The following is a 22,219-nucleotide window of genomic DNA, read 5'->3' as shown; positions in this document are numbered from 1 at the left end:
AATTTTGTAAACAATGACACGAAATGGAAATCTCAATTATTTGCTGGTTCAATTAGCAGTAGATAGACTATACGTTGTTTTGTGCCATTAAGTTTCAAAAATAACTATTTGTTGTTGGACGCACCTTGCAGATTCTTCATTTCATGCATTACTAATTTGTAAATAATCGTTCCTGTAAGAAAAATAGTTAAAAAGTCCAAATATGCTTAGAATCAATCTACTATTTACCACAGTACACATGCTAATGGATGCCAATGATTAAAATGTATCGAGAAATTAGCTACATCGAAATTATTTTTGGCCAGTGGCGGCTTAAAGTTGTTTACATAAGGGATGAGGAGGGATTGATAATTGTTACATTTTTATGCGTCATCTACGGCAATGTACTGTACGATTTTTTACAGTATTCGATCTAATCGAATAAATAGTGGTGCATATTAATACGTTCAGTGGACTTGTCAAGCCAATCCTATGAACTGTAATGTGTTCGGCTTGTAGTAACGAATACTGTGTTAGTCGTGCAGTATATTGTCATATAAATAAGAAATTCTAGTATTCATTGTGTTCAGTTTACACCAATCGGTAAATTTGAACATCGGGTTCATTGTTTAAATCAAGTTCTCTGTTTTCACCATCTCTCAGCTCTCTTACATCTTGTGTTTCACATGTATTTCGTCTAAAATTTTTTGATAGTTTGATCTAGTTTTGTATTTCTATTATTCAAATACAAAAAGCAAGTATATTTGATATTTTTTGATTTCAATATTACACTGGAAAAAAATGCGAAAATTTTACACCTTTATATTTTCTTTATATTAAGATTCCTCCTTGGGATAGTACTCCAGTCGTCAGGGGCGAAAATGCCACCAAACCTCTAAAAATCATACAAACAAGCTGAATTTTGTCGAGAATATCTATTTTGAGAACCCCAAAACAGACCCTACTAAAAACCCTAGTTGGACACAAGTCCTTGCAAAAGATAAATTCATCCATTTATTAAGTGTGCCATCACATAGCAGCCATAAAACCCAGCCACTCGATCGGACATTTTTCAAACTATTAAAAGCTTATTATGAGAGCGTCGCTGATAGCTGGACCAGTTTACATCCAGGACAGGTTCTCTCCATTTACCCTGTCTCTTTTTCACAGCATTTGCAAAAGCTGCTACTGTAGATATAGCAAGAAATGGCTTTCGGTCTACAGGGATCTACCCACTAGATAATAATATTTTTTCGGACGTAGATTTTATGCCAGCGGAAGTAACAGAGCAAGATTTAGGTGAAGAGTCAGACGATGAAGGTCATTTTTTTATCCAGTTTCAGCAAGAAGAAGAAGAACTTGTTACTGATGCGATAAAGCCCCATACATCCAATGGTACTACAGCCCAAATCGGGCATTGGACTCCTTTAACAGGCTTCTCCCAGAGAGCCCCAGTCATCATCAAAATCGGAAGTCATAATTTCTGTACCTGGCTCTTCAAACATTGAAAAAGAAACTGTTACTGACACGAAAGAGCTCCAGCCGTCATTAAAATCAGAACAGTCAGTAATTTCACCTTCAGACATTATTCCCTTCCCGAAAATTAAGATAAAAAGGAAACGAACCAGGAAAAGTTTGAAGTCAACCCTACTAACATCGACACCTAATAAGAAGCGACTTTTAGAAGAACAAGAGGAAAAGGAGGAAGCAGAAAAAGAGAAGGAGAGGAAAGCATTACTGAAGAATCAAAAGATCAAATCTCAAAGTGTTAAAATTCGTGCTGCCAAAAGGAAAGTTTTCGACGAATCATCATCTGATGAATCAGTAGCACTCTCCTATCAAGAAAGTATTGATTCTTGTGACATTCATTTTTCCGATAACGATGAGACAATTTTATTTAAAAATTGATTTCGCACGCGTAACTGTCATTCGCAATCGCAGGTCGCTTCAAACGTTGTTTCTGGGAGAGAAAAAGGACTAATTAACATTTGTGTTGAAAATGACTGAGCTACGTCAGCAGCTCAGTTTTGTTTTTGTCCTCCCCTACGAGGGGGAAGCCCGCGGGGAGGAGTTAGGAGTGGCAAACTTTTTTGCATATTTTTTGGGGTCCCAAGATTGACATTATCAGCAACATTCAGCTTGTTCGTACGATTTTTAGAGGTTCAGTGGCATTTTCGTCCCTGACGACTGGAGTATTATTGCAATACCAACATATATTCTATTATTTATTATGTATATGTAAAGACTTTTTAAATTTTCACTCTGAGGGATACAGAGTATTAAATTTAAATGCAGGCAATTTTGTCTTTAAAATAAGTATTTTACCCGAATCCTTTGTCTCTTATTAGTCCAGGAAATGAAGCATTTCACCTCGCAATTTTTTCGTCCTGCGTGGATTGACTTGAAATTTTAACAGAAGGTAGGTAATAGCCTAAGGATCAAAATCTATATAACCAAAGTGCGCCAAAGCCTTGGGTGTGGTTGCCACCGCCGTAAAAATTTTTTTTACGTTTTAACCACAGGTTTCGATTAAAAATGTGATTCTAAACAAAAAATGTTCCATACATTTTTTTTGTAAAATTGATATTTTTCAAGTTATTCGCGATTGAAAGTAACAACTTTTAGACGAAAAAATCGACGTTTTTAATCGATTTTTCGCGAATAACTCGAAAATGGTACATTTTATCAAAAAAATTATAGAAAACAAATTTGTAGCTTTTAAAAAGACAAATACAATTCATTTTTTAAAATGTTTTTGCGATATAATAGGAACCGAAATACGGCCTATCAATGTTCAGCGGTTTTCTTCAAATGCCAAATTTGAAAGATTCAAAGTCAAATATCGGGAAAATGATGCATTTTTGGAAGAAAACTCATAAAACCTTTTTTAAAGAGCATAAATAGACATATCATAAAAAAAATACTCTAGCTCAAAAATTGAGTGAGTTATGATGAAAATAAGGTCAATACCTCATTTTTTTACGAAAAAATTGATGAAAACAACCCCCTAACCACCCCATAATTAAAATCGATCTTCACCCTTCTGCAATTCTCTTTATACATGTATTGTTAATACGTCCAAGAAGTTTGACCCATTTAAAATGCTTAGTTTTAGAAAAAGTACAGCTTAAAGCGAGAAACGATTTACAATTTCATATTTTTTACCCTTCTTTTTTTAAATATCCCCGAAAATACTGAATATATGAAAAAAATAAAAATGTCATAAATTGTAGCTTTTTTAATGACTAAAATTTTTTTTTATTTAGATTTGTTGTACAATGAATATTTGGCGAGATATAGCCATTTAAAGCATCGATTTACGATCAAGCACCATCTTTTTCGAGCTCTTTAAACTCACCCCACTTAAAAACCAAGGGTTCCAAAAAGATTTAATTTACAGATCCTTGTAGCTCTTAAAAACCTCTACAAAATCGTTTTTGAAGAAACACGCTATCGTTAAAAATGAAGGAAATACGTTAAAAAAACCAATTAATTTTTTTTCCGGAAAATTCCATTAGTATAGTACAGTACATTTCGGAGCATAATAATCTAAAAAACCGGTATATTAGGTAGTGAGGCGTTATACATTCGAAATTTTAAGCGTTCTTATTTTGAAATCCCATACAACAGAATAAAACATCTGCTCATATGTCTACGTGTGTGAGTGTATATTTCGTTGGTTCCTCGTCAGAAAAACTGTGCGGTTAAGCTATCATCCCTTCTGCCTACTGTTGATACCTTAGATGAGCATTCAAAAAGATGCTATTACCAAATTCAACAGTGGCTTGGCAATGAAAATATCAGAGCAACAGATTGGGGATGGTATTCCAAAGATGGTTTGTTATTACCCGTACGCATGAACAAACAACCTGCACCCGATGAACTTTTGAAAATTATTTTTTGCCAATGCAAAAAAGGATGCGGCGTTTCATGTGAGTGCAGAAAAGTTGGTTTATATTGTAACTCTACTTGTTCTGGGTGCTCAGGTGAAGGGTGCAATAATAGTCCACCAATAATTGAAGAAGATGAGGATGACATAGATCACGATGAAGATGTAATTGATGACGAATAAAACTAATATTATAATTGTTTTACCTATAAATGTAAATATTTTCAACTATTTATGTAAATGTATAAGAATATATGGTGCCTTTTTATGTTGATAAATTTTTTTGTATTTAATTCTACTTTTTTCAATTTATATCTATTAAATTAGTTTATAAAAACTGCAATGTTGTAAAGGGTGATTTTCAAATGTTGAAAAGTTGCAATATTTTGGCAAAAAATTGTTTCCACCTATAGCACTCATAACAATTGATTTTTAAGGGTTGAAAATTTATTAAATTGTATTTTAAAGTATAAAAAAATCACTATTTAACTAATCCAAACCAAATTTCACCCATCTTAAGATTTGTAATGTTATTTTACAATTTTTGAAAATTAGGGGTAGTTTTCACCCCTAAGAACAATCAGGGTTCATCGGCATGACATAAACTATAAAGCAGAGGGTAAGTTGAGCTTAAATCCAAATTTTTATCCAAATCAATCCAAGGCGAAATAATTTTTTTAGAATTAGTAATTTTTTACATTAATCTCTAACAAGGGTTGCTTTTTAAGGGTTGAAATATGATGGAACTCTATTCAAAAGTATAAAATAATTATTATTTAACTAATTCAAACCAAATCTTACCTATATTCAGGTTTAATATGTTATTTTATAATTTTTGACAATTAGGGGTAGTTTTCACCCCTAAAACCCTTCAGCGCACTTCGGTTCGATATAGATTTTGATCCTTGGGCTATCACCTACCTTCTGTTAAAATTTCAACTCAATCCATGCAGGACGAAAAAATTGCGAGGTTTTAACTTTTTTCGAGCTTCATTTCCAGAACTATATGGTCACGCGCATCTGGCTAAAATTTGACCCGCACAAATATAATGGTCGACCTGTAACGGTTTCTTGTTAATTTATTTAGATTAATCTGTAATACGCTTATTTTGTAAGATGCTTTGTTTTTGATACAGGCCTAACAATTTAGATGAACCCATCAACATTGGACGCTTTAATAAACAGGTTATCATTCGCTGGCTAATATTTTATAATCCATAGTATTTAATAAAGTTGTACCCAACTAATCGCATAAATGCTTTATATGATATTAAATCAACTATTCACACACAACTCCCCGGAGTTATTACGGCTATTAGTCGACCGGATGTAGATGAATAAACAACTTTTCAACAGAGAATTATTAATTTCGATGTAACTATATTCCAAGCTGTATGATTGATTAGTTAGTTTCCTAAACAAGTCCAAAAGTTCGGGGAAGGAAATTAGACCAGTCGTCAAAAGGCAAAACACGTGTAATATTGTCTCTTCGTTCGCTACGCAATTGTGCATGGAGCGCTGGAAGAATAACTAGTTGGAATATATAAAATATAAAAGAGTAAAAAGAAAAATTGTTACTTTTATTCATACATGACGTATTTTATATATGAACCTATGTTTGATATAGAAATGCTTTTATTGAGTTTGCGCAAATGTCGGAAAAGTATATTAGTGTTAAGTTATAATTGATCCAAGAAATTGGCTAATTGTATGAACTATTTTTTTGAGGCTCCAAATAAAAAAGTTAAAACTTAACCAAAACATAATAACAAAAATAATAATAAATATCTTTCTTGGTAAAATAGTTTTGAAACAAATTCAGATTTCTGCTTTAATCTGAACCTTCTAAAAATTGCAAGGTATAATAGACGTTGATAAAGATGTTAATAGAGACATGGGGAATGTAAAATTTGCATTCCACGATATGTCTATCAACTAAGCAGAAATCCTTAACGAATTTGTTTCTTGTACTCATACAGAGTAGATCCGAATAAATGAAAAAGACAGCAAAGATTTGATTTCACGCACAAAGCGTCTATGTATCTGTTGATTTTTTGGTTGATTGTTGTTGATTCCATGGGGAATTTTAGATTCCCCATGTCTCTATTAACATCTTTATCAACGTCTGTTATACCTTGCAATTTTTAGAAGGTTCAGATTAAAGCAGAAATCTGAATTTGTTTCGAAACTATTTTACCGATTTTTCTATCAGATGTCGCTATTGCGTCCATAACGAAGCCATTTTATTGTTGCTTCTTAAGACAGAAAAGATTTATTTTTCACGTTGAGAACGCCTATGAATAACTGTTCTGATGAGACTTATTAAGTCGAAATACGTATCAACAGATACATAGACGCTTTGTGCGTGAAATCAAATCTTTGCTGTCTTTTTTGCGTTTTGCGTTTGTAGCTTCTCTTTTTTGTGATTTGCGGGAAGGGTGCTTGTGGAGTTTAATATCGGTATCCATGTTTTGTTAATTTTTAGTAGTTCTTCTATTCGATTGAAATTATTTAGATGCTTATATATTTCCACCGCTTTACGATATAACCGTGGGTAGTACTGTGATGTTTTATCCAGCTCCTACGTTTCTTCAAACTGTATCCGATGTTCTCCGCTTCGCAAAGCGTGTTCGGCAACGGCAGATTTATCGATATGTCCTAAACGGCAATGGCTTTTATGTTCGTTTATCCTTGTGTTTGAGTGTCTTTTTGTGGTTCCCACATCCACCATTCCAGATCTGTATGGTATTCGGTATACTCCGGCCGTTGCTAACGGGTCGCGTTTGTCCTTCACCGATCTTAAACAGTCCTTGATTTTCTTTGTTGGTTTGAAAATGGTCTTTACACTGGCTTTTTTAAGTAATCGCCCAATTCTGTCTGTTACCCCCGATATATTCGTCCTTTCTTCTAGAAACGTTGTTAATCCCTTGAAATATTTCTCTATAACCATTAGAGGTGAGCGCTTTTTCAATATGAAGAAGTTCACTTTGCAGATGCTGTGGTTTACAAATTCTCTTCGCCCTCTCCACCAGAGTTTTGATGATATCATGTCAGACGCATCCACAAAAAAAAATTTAAAGCTTTTGAATCTGGCTACATAAGACACTCAGGATTCTCTGGAAGGATCATATATCCAATATAGGAATATTAAGTGCAGTATATAAAGATTTATCTCGTGAAATTGTCTTCACGACAGAGATATGGAAGTCTTCAGAGTTTGGTCAAGTCGTGGAATGACTCAGAACCAGGATTTAGGTGATGTACCGAAATTAAAAAATCAGACAAAGATATTGTAACTTTGACAATGATCATAGTAATGATGAACAATTTCATCCACCTTAGAATAACTCAGTAATAACAGCATTGATAACTTTGCAGTTTTCAGTTCTGGAGACCTCTAAAATGCATTCAAATTGTAGCCTGGACATAGAAAAGGGTCTCAACACTTACTCAAAACTTCCACAGCTAATGGAGATATTCTAAAATATGCTCCTGCGTCTACTTCCTATTCAAAAGAAATTATTATAATAATTGTTGAATCTGCTTTAAGTGCTTTTCCGCTATTATATTTTTAAAGATATACAGGGTGCGACAGATAAACGGCCAATTAAAAATATCTAGAGAACTGAAAGTAACTAGGAATATTTAAAATTGGAATGGAGGGGGTTTGAAAAGCTCTTAGCTATTATATCCATTAGAGGATATTGAACTTTATATACATGGCAGAAAAGTGTAATTTTCATATAAAAACAATTATATCTCAACAACAGTTCACAATAGGTATATGGAAGTATTAACATAAAATGTTCAGAATAACGTGAATATTTTTAAAACTAAAAAAAATATACAGGGTGTCCCATTAAAAAAACGAAGTTATAAGCAAGTTTCGATATATATATAATAAAAACCTGTACCGAGTTTAAAGTGTGGTGATAATTACAGAGCGAAGACTGGAAGATTTCGAACTTTCATTGGACCTTTCTATGCCCGTGGAACTTTGGGACAAAAAATTGGGTTCACCAATTTTTTTTAAAGTAATGCCTCGTGGCAAATGTTTGCAAATTAAATTTTATATTTTGACATCGGATTAATGAAATAAGAAAGACTGAAACTCGATAAATTTGCTCTCCTTTCCAAAGTTTGAGATCGATTTAAAATTTTATTTATTGCGTCTAATTTTTGAAGCAAAGCTTCTATACTAAATACAAAAGCGCTTGTCTACTGTAAAGATATATATATATATATATATATATATATATATATATATATATATATATATATATATATTATACATAGTAAAGTGGCTGATTTATGAACAACAACTGAATTAGTTTCTTAACAACAAGTTAGAATTTTGGCCCATTCTTTATGACATACAGTCTTAATTAAATTAAAAGTTACGTTTCATATACAGACGGTTTTCCATTTGTCAAAATGGAACGCCTAATACTCTATAAGCATTCTTTTCTCGTTTGCCATATTCACTAACTGGTCTAAAAGGATTTAGGGAATTGCATTTTAGAATTCTGACAACAGCACATGATACAGATCAAAACTTTAGTTATTACCCAAGCGGCTTGTTAGTTGCGGTGTACATTTATGATTGATATTAGCCCAAAGTTGCGTTTTAATAGTTTTTGGTGGAAATTGCTTGCATTTTAAACAGCAGAGACACGCGGAAATAGACGGAATAAAGGTCTGGATGTCATATTTAATATAAATAGTTACTCTAAGTGCAAGTATAAGATAAATATTTCGTTTTTATGACAAGGAAGTTCATTTCGGACGTAGAAATGACAGTTAATTTCCTTTTAGTATATATCAAGTTTCGTGATGCAACTTCAATGGGAATTTCGTCGAATAGAAACGATATTGAAGGTATTTATTAAGAAAACCAACATAAATATATAAACTAGGTAAAATGTAGTGTTTTAGTACTATATAAATGTTGTTTAAAAAAGCCCTAGAAATGGTTTTGAAAAAATTTAAGTGGTAAAATAGAGAAGTGCAAACAATGGAAGTCGATAATGTCTTTAAGAAGGTGGTAAATAAAAGGTAAAACTCTTCTTTTTGAACTAAAAAGAGAAATGCAAAAATTGGTTTTAAAATTATTGCGATTAAACCAAAACGATGTTCAATAGTTTGGTACTTCAATCCAAGAGCTAGATAGTAGAATAAATAGGACAGCTGAGGTAAAATCAGTACAAATTTGATGTAAAATAGAGTTTGAAATTGTAAAAACGATTTACATATTGTCAAGATTCGGTCATGAAGCTTGACAATATGTCAGATTTAACTAAAATGTTTAGAACTATTTAAAAACAAATAGAGACTTAAATGATCACAAAACAGAAATTAAAATAGAAAAGGTCAACATCGAACGATTGCATTCCAGACAAAAAGTTAACTGATACAATTGTTTATAGCGATGGTTGATTTCAACCTTCTTCTTATGGTGCCATATCCAATTAGTGAATGTTGGCGACAATTCTGGCATACTCCTCTCGGTCTTCTGTGGCTCTAAAGAGTGCATGGGCATCGAGGTTTGTCCAATCCCTTATGTTTTTAAGCCATGAGTATTTCTTTCTTCCGATGCCCCGTTATCCTTCTATCTTCCCTTCCATAATAAGCTTTAAGAACTGGTACTTGGAATTTCAAAATATATGACCCAGGAACAACTAACTGGAAATTTGTAATAGTTGTATTACATCAAGAAGTTCTTCATGCAATAAAATCAGCCAAAACCAAGAGAGCAACTGAACCAGGCAACATCTCAGCTGAAATCTTATAAATGACATAAGAGGACCACATATGTGCTTTAGTTACATTATTTAAGACGGATACAACTGGTGAATACCTGACTAATGGCGTAAGTCTGTTTTTATAGCAATTCCGAAGAAGCATTGGGCAAAAAGATGTGACTAATACAGATCAATCAATCTGAGAGCAACACACTGAAAATTTTTCTTCGCATTATTCACGGAAAAATAAGAAGTCATTGCGAAAGAGACCTAGATGAAACTCATTTTGGATTTAGGAATTCGTTGGCTACTTGTGAGGTACTTTTTCAAACATGCCGCAGTCAACGTAAAGATATTTATGTGGCTTTCATCGATTACAAAAAGGTTTTCGATATGGTACAGCATGACATGCTTTTTGACCATACTAAGAACCAAGGGCGTTGTTGGTAAAGACTTACGTATCATAGAAAATTTGCATTGAAAGCAATCATACAAGTCGATGGGAGATGAACCGACGAATCTTACATTCAAAGAGGTGTGAGACAGGGATGAATTCTATCACCACTGTTATTTAATTTTTACTCGGATTTTCAAGATAAAGACTTTGGAGTAAAAATAAATGGTAAACTGATTAATTATCTTAGATGCAATAGTTTACAAGGACTCCAAGAGTTATTGAATTACGTAAACTCGACAGGAACAGAAATGGAACGGGTCTAATAATGATTACTTTTAAGACAAAATGTATCATGTTTAGTCGCCAACAGAGAGATTTACAGATAGATCAACAAAACATTGAGATGACGACCAGTCCCGTTGATTTACTCTTCGAGTGAAGAAGACCCTACTTTAGGCTTAAGCGCCTCTTTAGGGCATGTTTTAATATTTGTTTGTTTCGCAACTAGTTGAAATTACCACTAACGTCAATGGACGGGTGTTAGTAACAAGCCAGAGAACTGCTTTTGGAGGTTGCCACCACATTATATTTCGTCTGGTCTTCTTGCTTTGACAAACTATACTGGTCCTACGTTTATGAGGCCGTTTGCACGTTTTAGTCGAGTTAAGAACCAGTGTTGCACTGTAATTCCGAGGTCGGCTGGAGGCGCAACCAGTATGTTGCTTTCGCAACCCAGTATGTTGTCGCCGGTCATGTGGGTGTTCTGATCTTTTAACTCCTAGAGACTTGACTGGTGCCTACTTTCGATCGTCCGTGAGACCGTTTATACATCCCCAGCCGTTCTCAGCCGGTACAGAATCCTTCAGCTTTTCACAAGAGGTAAAATAGAGGACCACGGAGGAATTGGTAATAAGCAGATGTCATGATTAAGTACATTTTCAATTGGACAGGAATAGGCAGTGCCGAAAAACCATTCCGATTAGCTGAAGACCGTGAACAACTTACCAATGTAATTGCCAACGTTAGGAGGATCTAATATGACACCAAAAAAAAAAAGAAGCATTACAAGACAGATAGGGAAAAATCTCTTTCAAACTGGATAGAACAAGGTTTAACTCTTCTCTAAGTAGTAGAAATCAGACAGTGAACAGTCCATACTTTTGAAAGACCATGCTTCTCAAATATGTAATTTTGAAGTATACAAATCCAAGTAGGTACTGATAAAGTAGGTACTAATGCAGAAATGCTTAAAAATAGAAACGTTATGAGCTACATGGTAGTTTTCTATGAAATTGAAATTTTTCAAAAAATCGATGAAATACAACGAAAAAATAAAAAAAATCTTTTAAATAGTTTTTATACATTTATGTCTTAAAAAAAGTCTTTATTTAATCGTTCATTTTAAGATCTGTAAACAGTGCTTTGTATCATACGAAATCTTTTAGAATATGTCTCTGGAAGAAACAGATCAAATATTTTAAGACAGTTTTCAAAATGGCCGCTAATACATACGTCATGAAAAAATAGTCTGATTTTCTTATATATCGTTTTTCTTCTCGATTTTCAAAATAAATATAATTAATACTCTTAAAATTGTCGCCACTATGTTATACATTTATTTCTCAAGTCTTGATGACTTTCAAACTTGACTTAATTGAGCAGTAAAGACTTGAATTTGTGCTTCCTATCTATTCGTAATATTAAAGAAAACACAACAAGTCTTGTGATTTAAAACGTACCTTATATAGACCAGGGAAATAAGTTTTTTTTCGTGACACCGAATCGGCCAGCCAAACGACAGTTGTTTTAAGTAGTATGGACCTCTATAACCAAAACCTATATGTTTCCGGCAGTCGATTTTTTGGACATAATTAGTTACTAACAAATTAAGATCAAAAAACGGTAAATTTTTACTTTTTTCGTTTATCAATTTAAGAGTAAGTAAGTCAAACATTTTTTTTTAAATATTAAGATTAGAACCTTTATATTTTACGGAATGTTGGGCCTTTTAGTGCTTAAAATATGATCCAAATTTCAAAGCGATCGGTCAAATCGTTTAAAAGTAGGTAATTTTTTTTGTTTATCCCAAATTAAATTATTTTGCAACAATGTAAATCATAAAATTATGAAGTTACAGTAATTTTACGGATAGATTATGAAAGAAGGATCATTCTGAAGAAGAAAAAATAAAAATTTATCGTTTTTTGACCTTAATTTGTAGCGACTAATTAAGTCCAAAAAATCGTCTGCAGGAAACATATAGGTTTTTGTTACAGAATTTCATACTACTCAAAACAACTGTCGTTTGCCTGGCCGGTTTAGTGTCACAAACAGGGTACTTTTTTTGCTTATTTCCCTGGCCTAATAAAATGGTGGAGCCTATGTTCAAAATGGTGTCTCATGCGTACACCATAAAACTAGATGTTTAAGATCTGTTTATTGGCAATCTCTTTCATTTTCAAACATAGATAGATACTTAGGAATATCAAATTTTTAACGGAAAAGTAAACTTTTTGACAAATGTTTAAAAAATATATGCTGCCAATAGCGCACCCTAGTAGTGAGAACTTTTTCTAAATCTGGTATTGATATTTTAAACGTTTTCTTTCAGAGACATATCAAGCAAATGCTGGAAGGTGCTGGCACGTAAAAAGAAAAAACAAATACGTGTGAAAGTGCGAACAGTCGAGTGGGCAGTTCAACATCCGCGCAATTCTTCACCTTTTTTCCTCCTGCGCAGGTCCAGGGGAGCGTTAACAACACATTTTTATAATAAAGTGTTAATATCTGTTGCAAGACGCGCCCTCAACCAGTTAGGTCCACTAAAGATTCCTCAAGATCGCGGCTGGGACGGTTTCTGCGCGATCGTGCCTTTAAGAAGACCTAGTTGGTTAAGATGTGTCTTGGAATAGATTGTATGTGTAATGCAAGAGGTGCAGGATTAAAGTTTCGTCCAAAGTGTCTTTGGGTTTAATGTCCAAAGGTTTTTTCGTCATAATAAAATTCTGCTTTGTATACATTTAAGATTGTATGCACATAATCATACTTTTAGGTGTTTAAATCTAATAGACCAGGAATTTTCCTAGTAACGATTTTCCCAAGATACTGTTTGATCTGCTTTTGATAAATTTGGCGATAAAAATATGTAATAAATAAAATATGCAAAATATTAAACGTCAATTTTTACTTATAAACAGTATTATATAAACAAGTGATGGATTCGACCGTTAATTGATGGAAATTAATTTTATATAACAATAAAACACAGAAAATGTTTGTTGTCAAAACTTCCACAACATTTGTGATAATGCAATGTCACTACAGCTGTTTCGGCAAAGTGCCTTTCTCAAGTGATCTATTTTTGGTAGGTGTTTACACTTTATATTTTTTATCTGTGTAGGTTGAGGAGGGGAGAACTGTTCGTCTTAAGTAGGTCATTCAAAATTATGTCTGTATTTTTTAATTTGAATAGATTCTAATAGAGATAGCTTAAGACCTCTATTTTGGATGTAAAGAATTTAAAATTTGTCATTAAAAGAATGATTAGAGTTAGAATAAATAATTATTTTGCAAAATTTTACTTTTTTCTTAATAATATTAGTAGAAGTTATGAAATGATAAGTAACTTAAATATTTACGTATTATAGCTATAAATATCTTTTAACAATCAATTTTACAAAAAACTTATTTTTTAATAGAGAATCTAATCTACCCGTGTAAATTTTTCTTGAATAGGGATGTTCACTAATTTTTAAATATTGTTAAATTCAATAGGTTATAACATATATAAAAACATAGCTAACATAAAATTGTTTAAAAATATATGTTTCTTAAGATAAATCAATTCTTAATTTCAAAATTCTGATGGAGGCTAGAAAAACGGCTCCTCGCAGCTAGGCTACGGTGTGTGACGTCAGCAGTCGTATTGACAACTTGTTTTGTATAGGTATTTACTAAGTGTGACCAGTTCTTTAAGTATTTAATCACTGATAATGAAGCCAAATAAGTGGTGTTTTATTCCTGGGTGTCTAAATACATCTAAAAACAATTCTGAGAAGATTTTTATTACAGTTCCAAACAATTTAACACCATATTCACTTAAAATTGTCAAACCACAGGTTTTTATATTTGCATTTATTTTTTTTCTAACTTGCATAATAACTGCCTTTTCTAGTTTTTCCCTCTCTTTGTAGCAAACACCACTTATTTGGCTTCATTATCACTGTATAAATACTTAAAGAACTGGTTACACTTCGTAAATACGTATACACAACAAGTTGTCGATACGACTGCTAACGTCACACACCGTAGCCTCGCTGCGAGGAGCCGTTTTTATAGCCTCCATTAAAATTAAAATTAAGAATTGATTTATCTTAAAAATATATATATTTTTAAACAATTTCATGTTTGCTATATTTTTATATATTTTATAATCTATTGAATTTAATTGAATTTAACTAAATTAGTGAACTATTGCGCTTATTATTTTTGCAATTACTTTTTCCAAAAACATTACAAATATACTTTAAACAAATTAATTGTTATAAACTTTGTATAATTATTAATAAAAATTACAGAATTAATCTGTATAGGTATATAATTAACATATTACAATTTACATACTTAATTTTGCTATTTTTATGTATATTTATATAAAGTTTATTATTAAAATGCTTAAAATATACTTGTAAGAATTGAAGAGGTGGATTCCAAAAGGGCTTAAGTCATTTTTTTCACATTTTGAGGTATTAGTTGGATCTGATTCTAGAGCATCATTTTTAACATTAGAAAAACAATTCATACCATAACAGCTTAAGTCAAGTAGAATATACAGATTACAAATCAGTAATGTTTTCCAAAAGTGCTTTAGTCATGCCTTGTTCTTTTCCAAAGAGGCTTAAGTCTGCTGTTGAGTGTTTGCGCATGCGCGATTCCAGCTGTCAGCATCTATTTGCTGTGAGTTTTTGGTTATGTTGACTGTTTGAGGTGAAACAAGTGAGTAATCGGAAACGTGTGTTATAAGTATAAAATGAGTTTAGATTTTGTAACAAGTGATTTTTCAGTATTTGTAAACGACATTAATAGTGCCAAGAAGAGGAAGCGGGAGAAAACTGAAGACCTGTGGAACAAAAGTCTCAAGAAATTTTAAAGAAGCTCATCCAGATACTCGCATTGTTTGTGCTCATAAGAGTGATGTTTGTAGGGCACATCTATTGATTCCTAATGATGTAAGTAGCTTTTATGATAAAATCTGCTCACATAAGACTGCTGCTAATTAGAAAAACTTCGTATTCAAATACCTTCTCAATCAAGAGTCTAAGCAACATAGGCCTACAAATAAAACAAATCCACGATCTCGAACAGTTTCAAATACTTCATACGACAATTGGTGTTTTATTAAGTGTATGTAATTCCACATTCCTGTCCATCACACAATTTTAATCAAAAAGGTTAAATCGATTATCTAAAGCTTTAAAAGAGTCAAGAGAATGTCCTCGTGAAAAGCGAGGTGGAGTTAGGATAAAACCCAAAGATTCAAGTACAGCTCAATCAATGATTGATTTCATAAAATCATTAAAGTGCTGTGAAAGTCATTATGGTCGGGGTAAGAATGTCCGCGGTTACCTTAGCCCTGAGTTATCTATTAAAAAAATTGTGGCATATTTGGAAACAGACTCAAAAAGAAGAGAAGAAGTCACTTGCATCTTACTCAAAGTTTTTCAAGATCTTCCAGACGAAATTCAATCTAAGTTTTGGCAGGCGAAAGACAGACGTTTGTTCATTTTGTGATCTAACAAAAAAAGAAATAAATTTATGCAAAGACCTTCAAGAAAAAGCTTCCCTTATTACTAAGTACAGATTGCACAAGTTACGAGCTAACAAATTTTATAAACTGCTTAAAAGAACAGAAGCTAATGTGGTTAAGGTATCTTTTGATATGGAACAAAACCAGCCTCTTCCAAAACTAAGAGTTTATTTTGAAGTATTTTATTCTCGATAAATTTGGATTTATAACCTTACTTTTGTATCGATAGAAGATACACTAGATTCTACTAATACTTTTGTGTACACATGGACTGAAAATCAGAGTGGGTGAGGCTTCAATGAAGTAGTTTCAGCTGTGTATAATTTTTTGGGGATTTTGGAAGACAAATTTAAAAATGTTCCATCGAAATCATTGACACTTCAACTGTTTTCTGATGCTTGCAGTGGACAAAATAAAAATCAACATTTTTTTGGTTTCCTACTTAGTTATGTGCAGACTTCCAGAGCGTTTAGTGATATTCAGCATTGTTTTCCAATCAGGGGACATTGCTATATGCCTCCTGATAGAGTATTTTTACGTTTTGACAGAATATTTAGAAGAAAAGAAACAATAGTTGAACCAGAGGAGTACTACAAAGTGTTTGCATCTTCAACTACAGTTACAGTTTTAGGAAAAGACTGGGAGCTTTTTGATTTCATGGATACTGCAAACGAGTTTTATTGAAGAAGCTCCCTTGTTTGAAGCGTGAACAACGAGTTTTTTCATTTTCAAATAAAAGTAATAAAGACATCGAAGCTAAAAATACCTACTGTGGTGGTTCTAGTACTTTTTAAGTTATAAAAAAAGGATGCAATTTGATGGGAGTGTACAGACAGTGAAGTGTATGCCATTGGTGAATCATGTAAGTGAAAAGAAGAAAAAAGATGTGGAAAATCTTCTCAAATTTATTTCATTTATCTTTCCTATTATTTCTAATAACTAGCATTAAATTTAGCATGCATACTCGCACAACACTTTACTCTGCTTTTCACTCACTCATTATACCAGTTCAAAAGGCTTTGTTCTTTTGAGCCTTCTTTCTAGGTTCGTATTGTCGAGGAGCTGGATAGCCTCGACGTTTACATGATGATGGAGTCGTTGTTCATGGCTCCCTGCAAATTTCTTGATTATCTGATTGACGTCTTCCATCTTGAGGTCCCGGTGAAGGTCGTTGTTCCTAACGTACCAAGGCGCATCTACGATGTTCCTCAGTACTTTATTCTGGAATATCTGGATTACTTTGATGTTACTAGGCTTGGCACAGCCCCAGAGTTGGCAGCCATACTGGTCTCAGTATTTGTTTATAGATTAGGAGTTTATTATTTATGGATAGAGAGGAATGTCTTCCCATTAACCAATACATTTTCTTGTAGCGGATGCCTAGTTCTTCTCTTTTCTTCTTCACGTGAGCTTTCCAGCGAAGTTTCGCATCAAGAGTGATCCCCAAGTACTTTGCTGATGTTGCAATAGGCACTTGGACATCATTTATTCTAATAGGAATATTATTAATTCTCTTATTGGTAAAATTTATATGGACTGATTTATTCTCATTCAGTTTAATTTTTCATTTTTTGGTCCATTCATGGATTTTATTTATTGAATTTTGTAGTTTTTCTGTAGCTTCTTCGACGGTGTCACTTACCGCTAAGACAGCAGTGTCATCTGCGAAGGTAGCTATGGTGTCGTCTTCTAGTTCAGGTATATCACACGTGTATATTAGATATAGGACTGGACCCAATACACTCCCTTGTGGAACACCTGCTTCAATATCCTTGAGATCAGTGTATGCATCTTCTTGTTTAACTCTAAAATGTCTGTTAGATATCCGCTAGATATGATTGTAATATATTTGAATATTGTTTAGGCATGAATGATTTAAGTTTATGTATCAAACCCTTATGCCAGACTTTATCAAACGCCTGTGCCACATCTTTGCTGACATATGAAATGAATAATAATATGAAGTTGTCTCCCACATAAATTTTCCAAAAGTGCTTACGTCACTAAATTAAGGTCGTTTTGAAAAAAACTTCTTAAAAGCTATGATTTTGTGTTAAAAACTTACTTTCAATTATCTTGAAACAAATATTTAAACCTGCAAATTGCATGACTGATTCTATTACAAAGTAACATTTAATTATACTCATAAAAATCAAACATACTCAAAAAATTCGTTCCTGAAAAATTTACTTTTTTGACTTTTTGAATCTTTTTTGAATTTGAAGATCTTTTGGAATCCACCTCTTCAGCATAATTCAAGAAAAATTATTAAAACGTACCTATAGATTTTATTTTCAAATAAAAAATTAATTTTTTTGTAAAATTTACTGTTAAAAGATATTATTTATAACTATAATATATAAATATTTAAGTTACCTATCATTTCATAACCTTTTCCACTAATAATAATAAAGGGAAAGTAAAATTTTCCAAAATAAATATTTATTTTAAATTGTTTAAATAAATTACTCGTCTAAATAAACAACTCACACATTAACTGTCCCTATTTCACGCGAAATTAAAGTTTTTTGTGCATTTTTAAAAAAGTTATTAAAAATTTTCAAGAAATCATATTTTGAAGCTAATTATGTTGTAATTAAGCAACAGATTAACAAAAATAACTTTCATTATAAAGAATTTTCTATGTCTTTTCAGTAAAATTGTGTGACTTTCCCATATAATTTACCATTAGTATTTAAAATCAATAATAGCGATCATAAATTGTTTATATATTGTTATAAGTAAAAAATGACGTTTAATCGTTTTCACGTCTTATTTATTACATATTGTTATCACCAAATCTATCTTTAGATACCCGTATCAAAGAGTGTTACAAAAAATGCTTTTTATTTGCTAATTTTTCTAGTCTATAAGGATTATGATAAACTATAAATAATTCTTCATTAAAAAATCTTTGTTAACTAGTGAAAGCTTCTCTAATAAAAACGTAGAATGTTTTTTTTTTCTTGTCAGAGCATAAAACGGGCCAAATTACTATGAGAGAACTTTATTGTCTTAGTTTCCACCCTCAAATCTAAGCAATTTTACCCGTCGCAACTCACAGTATTATATAAGACTTTATTTATGAATAAAAATTCATTAAATCTTTGGTTTCTTAAGGATGTACTCAAGCAAAATTTAAAGACACTTTGACTAAACTCGTAACATATGTTAGAAATACAACTAAGACATGTCTAATCGACACAGGTCAGTACTATATTGATCTATCGTCATCATACATATAAGTAGTGTTAACGTAACAATTAGATATTATTAAGTTCTATGTACATAGTGAAGATTTCGAGAAAAATCGTCAAAACCAACTGAAAACTAAGCAGTTATAACGAAAGTTTCAGTGATAGTTTCTGTGAAAAAAGATTTGCTACTATTTTACCGATTGTTTTTAATTTTATATAAATATTTAACAATTTCGTGAAGGTCGTCGAAAATAGATTGTTGTATCAGAAAACATCGATGTTGTGTTTAAAATATTACTGGATAACTTTCTTATTAATATAACTGCCCAATATTCAGATGCACAATTTAGAATTTGAAATATTTTAAATTTAGTTTTCAAAAACATGCATAAATTTGAATATTCCAGAAGAAATAAAGACAACAATAATAGTTTGTGCATGGAAAAATAAATATTATAACAATAAGCAAATTAAATCATGTCCCAGATACCATTACGTTAACAAAACGTGGACTAATAAGACGAAATCATGAAAGAATTTATAGACCACCTTCCAAAAACCACGAATTTTGTTAATAGTTTCTATAACTATTGATATATTACTGTATGTAAGAAAATCTACTACATAACCTAAAACAAAATTGTCCCATGTCACTCATAAACTTTTGGAAAGTGGTCACAATGCACCTACACAAAAAGAAGGATCTCTAGACCCTATCAAAACATTCCAGGAACAAATGAAGCACATTTAGGTGAGGAACGCAACGTAGAGATGCGTTATCATTCCTCACTCTACAGGTACAAGATCTGTTTTAGCTATTTCTGCAACTCTTTCAACCAATACCTAGCTGGTTAGTAAAAAATAGGTGTGTTAAAGGAAAGTAAAAAAAGAAAAGTCAAGTCAATAGTTAGTTTATTCAAGTAAAATACAAATTAAATTGACAATTTAGTTTAAAGGATATGCCTATCTGTACATACTTGTCTTTCTGCTTCTTTATATTAAGTATATATAATTGTTAATAAACCCTTGGACCAATAACCAACCCAAACCTATTTTTTTTTAAATTCTATATATCTTTTAGGATATCTACGTTACCACTTATGTTATATTTGATAATTGACATTTATCAACTGACCCATGACAATTGCCATTACATCAGCCGACAAAACAATTGGTAGCTGACAAATGACAACTGACACCTGATAAATGACAGTTGACATATGGCAAACGCCATAATTATATAATTGATTAGTATCATTACTATCTACTTTAAGATTAATTAAGGTATATACTAAAACAGATCTTTCTAGATCGACAATCTCGCTATATAGTGCGATAGTTTCGACTACCACGTACATTGTTGTAAGAAATGACCAGTCCGGTACAAAAAATGGTTGTTATCGCAGCACTAGCGAGATCAAAGAGCCTGGCGTTTACGGTTTGTGTCTAAACTTGTCCCAGGAATTATGAAAACGCTTTCATAGTCACGGTACGATTCGGATTCAACCGTCCTACAAGAAGACAGTTCTTTCAAATTTTGGTAAAACGATCGAAAATGATTGAAATGTGGGTTGCTAGTGGTGACTTCGATGGTATGATGTTTTTTTTTTATTTATTGATTATTGGAAGTTGTATTGGGCCGTATAGAATTATGATATTTAAATACCATATGTTTCATTACAGATATTGATTGATTACCGATATTTATTTAATAATTTAGCAGTAACTCTTGCCCCTATATTTGTAGTAACTAAGACCGTGATATCTGTGCAATTTGTACTTTTACTAACACGGAATTTTGAGTACAAAAAATTTTAGTGATTACGTGTATACTTTAATGTAAAATATTCTAATAAAACTGAACTTTGTCCAATGTCGATACAGAATACCAATCATTTATGTAAGTCACATATGACAAACAATTATGGCTGAGGCAAGTCTGTCTGAATAGTAGATAACGCTTACTAACCCAGCAGTAACGAACACTTCGCAGATACGCTACTGAATGAATGCCAAACTTCAGATCGTTTTGTCGTCGAAGGAGTTCAATAAATCCAGACAAAATCAGTCTATTGACGTACCTCACTATGATCGGCTACTTTTAGGAAGGAATAATATTGATAAAATTGTTTTATTGCATGAAGGAGATAACTCTTTACCCACCGAAGATATTATCCGCAATTTTAGCTATGGAAGAAAATTGGGTCACGGTCAAATGATTTCATTTTACACAGGTTCCACTGTATTTTTATCGCCATTCAGAACTCCTTACTCCAATTGTGATTCTTCGCCAGTTCTGTCATCAGTTATATTCTCTTTTATGTCATTTTAGTTCACCCTTACTATCCTAGAAACGGTTTAAAGCATTTTTCGATATCAGCTTTTGTTCGTGAGATATAGCCCATTGTAAGTTTTAAAATTGACACACTGTATACTGTACTATGTTCATAAATATTTTATTCAATATATTATTGTTCTTACCAGTTTTCTCTTTCATATAAGATGCTTTAAAGTAACCTCATAGTTATTCTGTTAGCGTAAGTTAAGATGAAGTTTACCAGTGTTTTTTTGGGATTAGCTTCTCAATTTTTTATGAAATATTTTTTTTTAACTTTCTAATGTTACTAATAAGCTAATTGATGTAATTTTCTATAAATGTTTCCACGTAACATATTTTGTTCCGTTTACAAATTTACGCCTAGATCCAACTCTCTTATCTTGTAGAAATATATTTAAGCAATTTGAAAATAAGTAAATAAAACTTTTAGTTCTACATTAATGATAATCGATTTTCTAATACGATATGACCCAATTACAACATCAAATAATTAACTCAGTGGCGATTTTCTGCCTAAAATGATCATGTGGCACACCGCTAAAACGGCGGGCGTCCCAGAAGTTTCTGACCTATTTTAAATTGAAATATCTCTTGTCTGAGAAGCAGTAGAATGGTGTGGTTTTCACTGAACAGTTTTATTTTATAAAAAGTTTGATGTTTACTCCGAAGGGCTTATATATCGTATATAGCTTGAAGTTTTTATACCCTTTTTGAGGGTGGATATCACAAAAACTTCTAACGGAGTTTAATCATTTAAAGATAGCGTCCTAATATCGGTTTACGAGGTTAAAATACGAGGTCTGTCCCAGAAGTATCGTAGCTTAGTTTATAATTTCACGCAATTAGTAATTCTTAATGAAGTTGCTTCATTT

At 32.2% G+C, this 22,219-nt stretch overlaps 1 protein-coding gene across 7 annotated transcripts in view; it reads right to left on the bottom strand.

The window, feature by feature from the left end:
• Positions 1-22,219, bottom strand: part of tutl (immunoglobulin superfamily member turtle) — a 500,395-nt gene that overhangs the window by 17,074 nt on the left and 461,102 nt on the right. Inside the window, exon 18 of one of the 7 annotated variants that reach the window (XM_072537618.1) lies at positions 19,905-20,520. The exons of the other annotated variants lie outside the window; for them this stretch is intronic. Within the exon in view, the coding sequence (XP_072393719.1) occupies positions 20,427-20,520 (94 nt within the window). The 3' untranslated portion in view covers positions 19,905-20,426. Of the gene's footprint in view, positions 1-19,904; positions 20,521-22,219 lie in introns of those variants that run through there. 7 annotated transcript variants of the gene reach the window in all.

The sequence above is a fragment of the Diabrotica undecimpunctata genome, chromosome 1 (genome assembly GCF_040954645.1).
Source record: "Diabrotica undecimpunctata isolate CICGRU chromosome 1, icDiaUnde3, whole genome shotgun sequence".
Taxonomy (NCBI): domain Eukaryota; kingdom Metazoa; phylum Arthropoda; class Insecta; order Coleoptera; family Chrysomelidae; genus Diabrotica; species Diabrotica undecimpunctata.
Note: the sequence above shows the minus strand (reverse complement) of the source record. Positions and strands in the feature narration are given on the sequence as shown.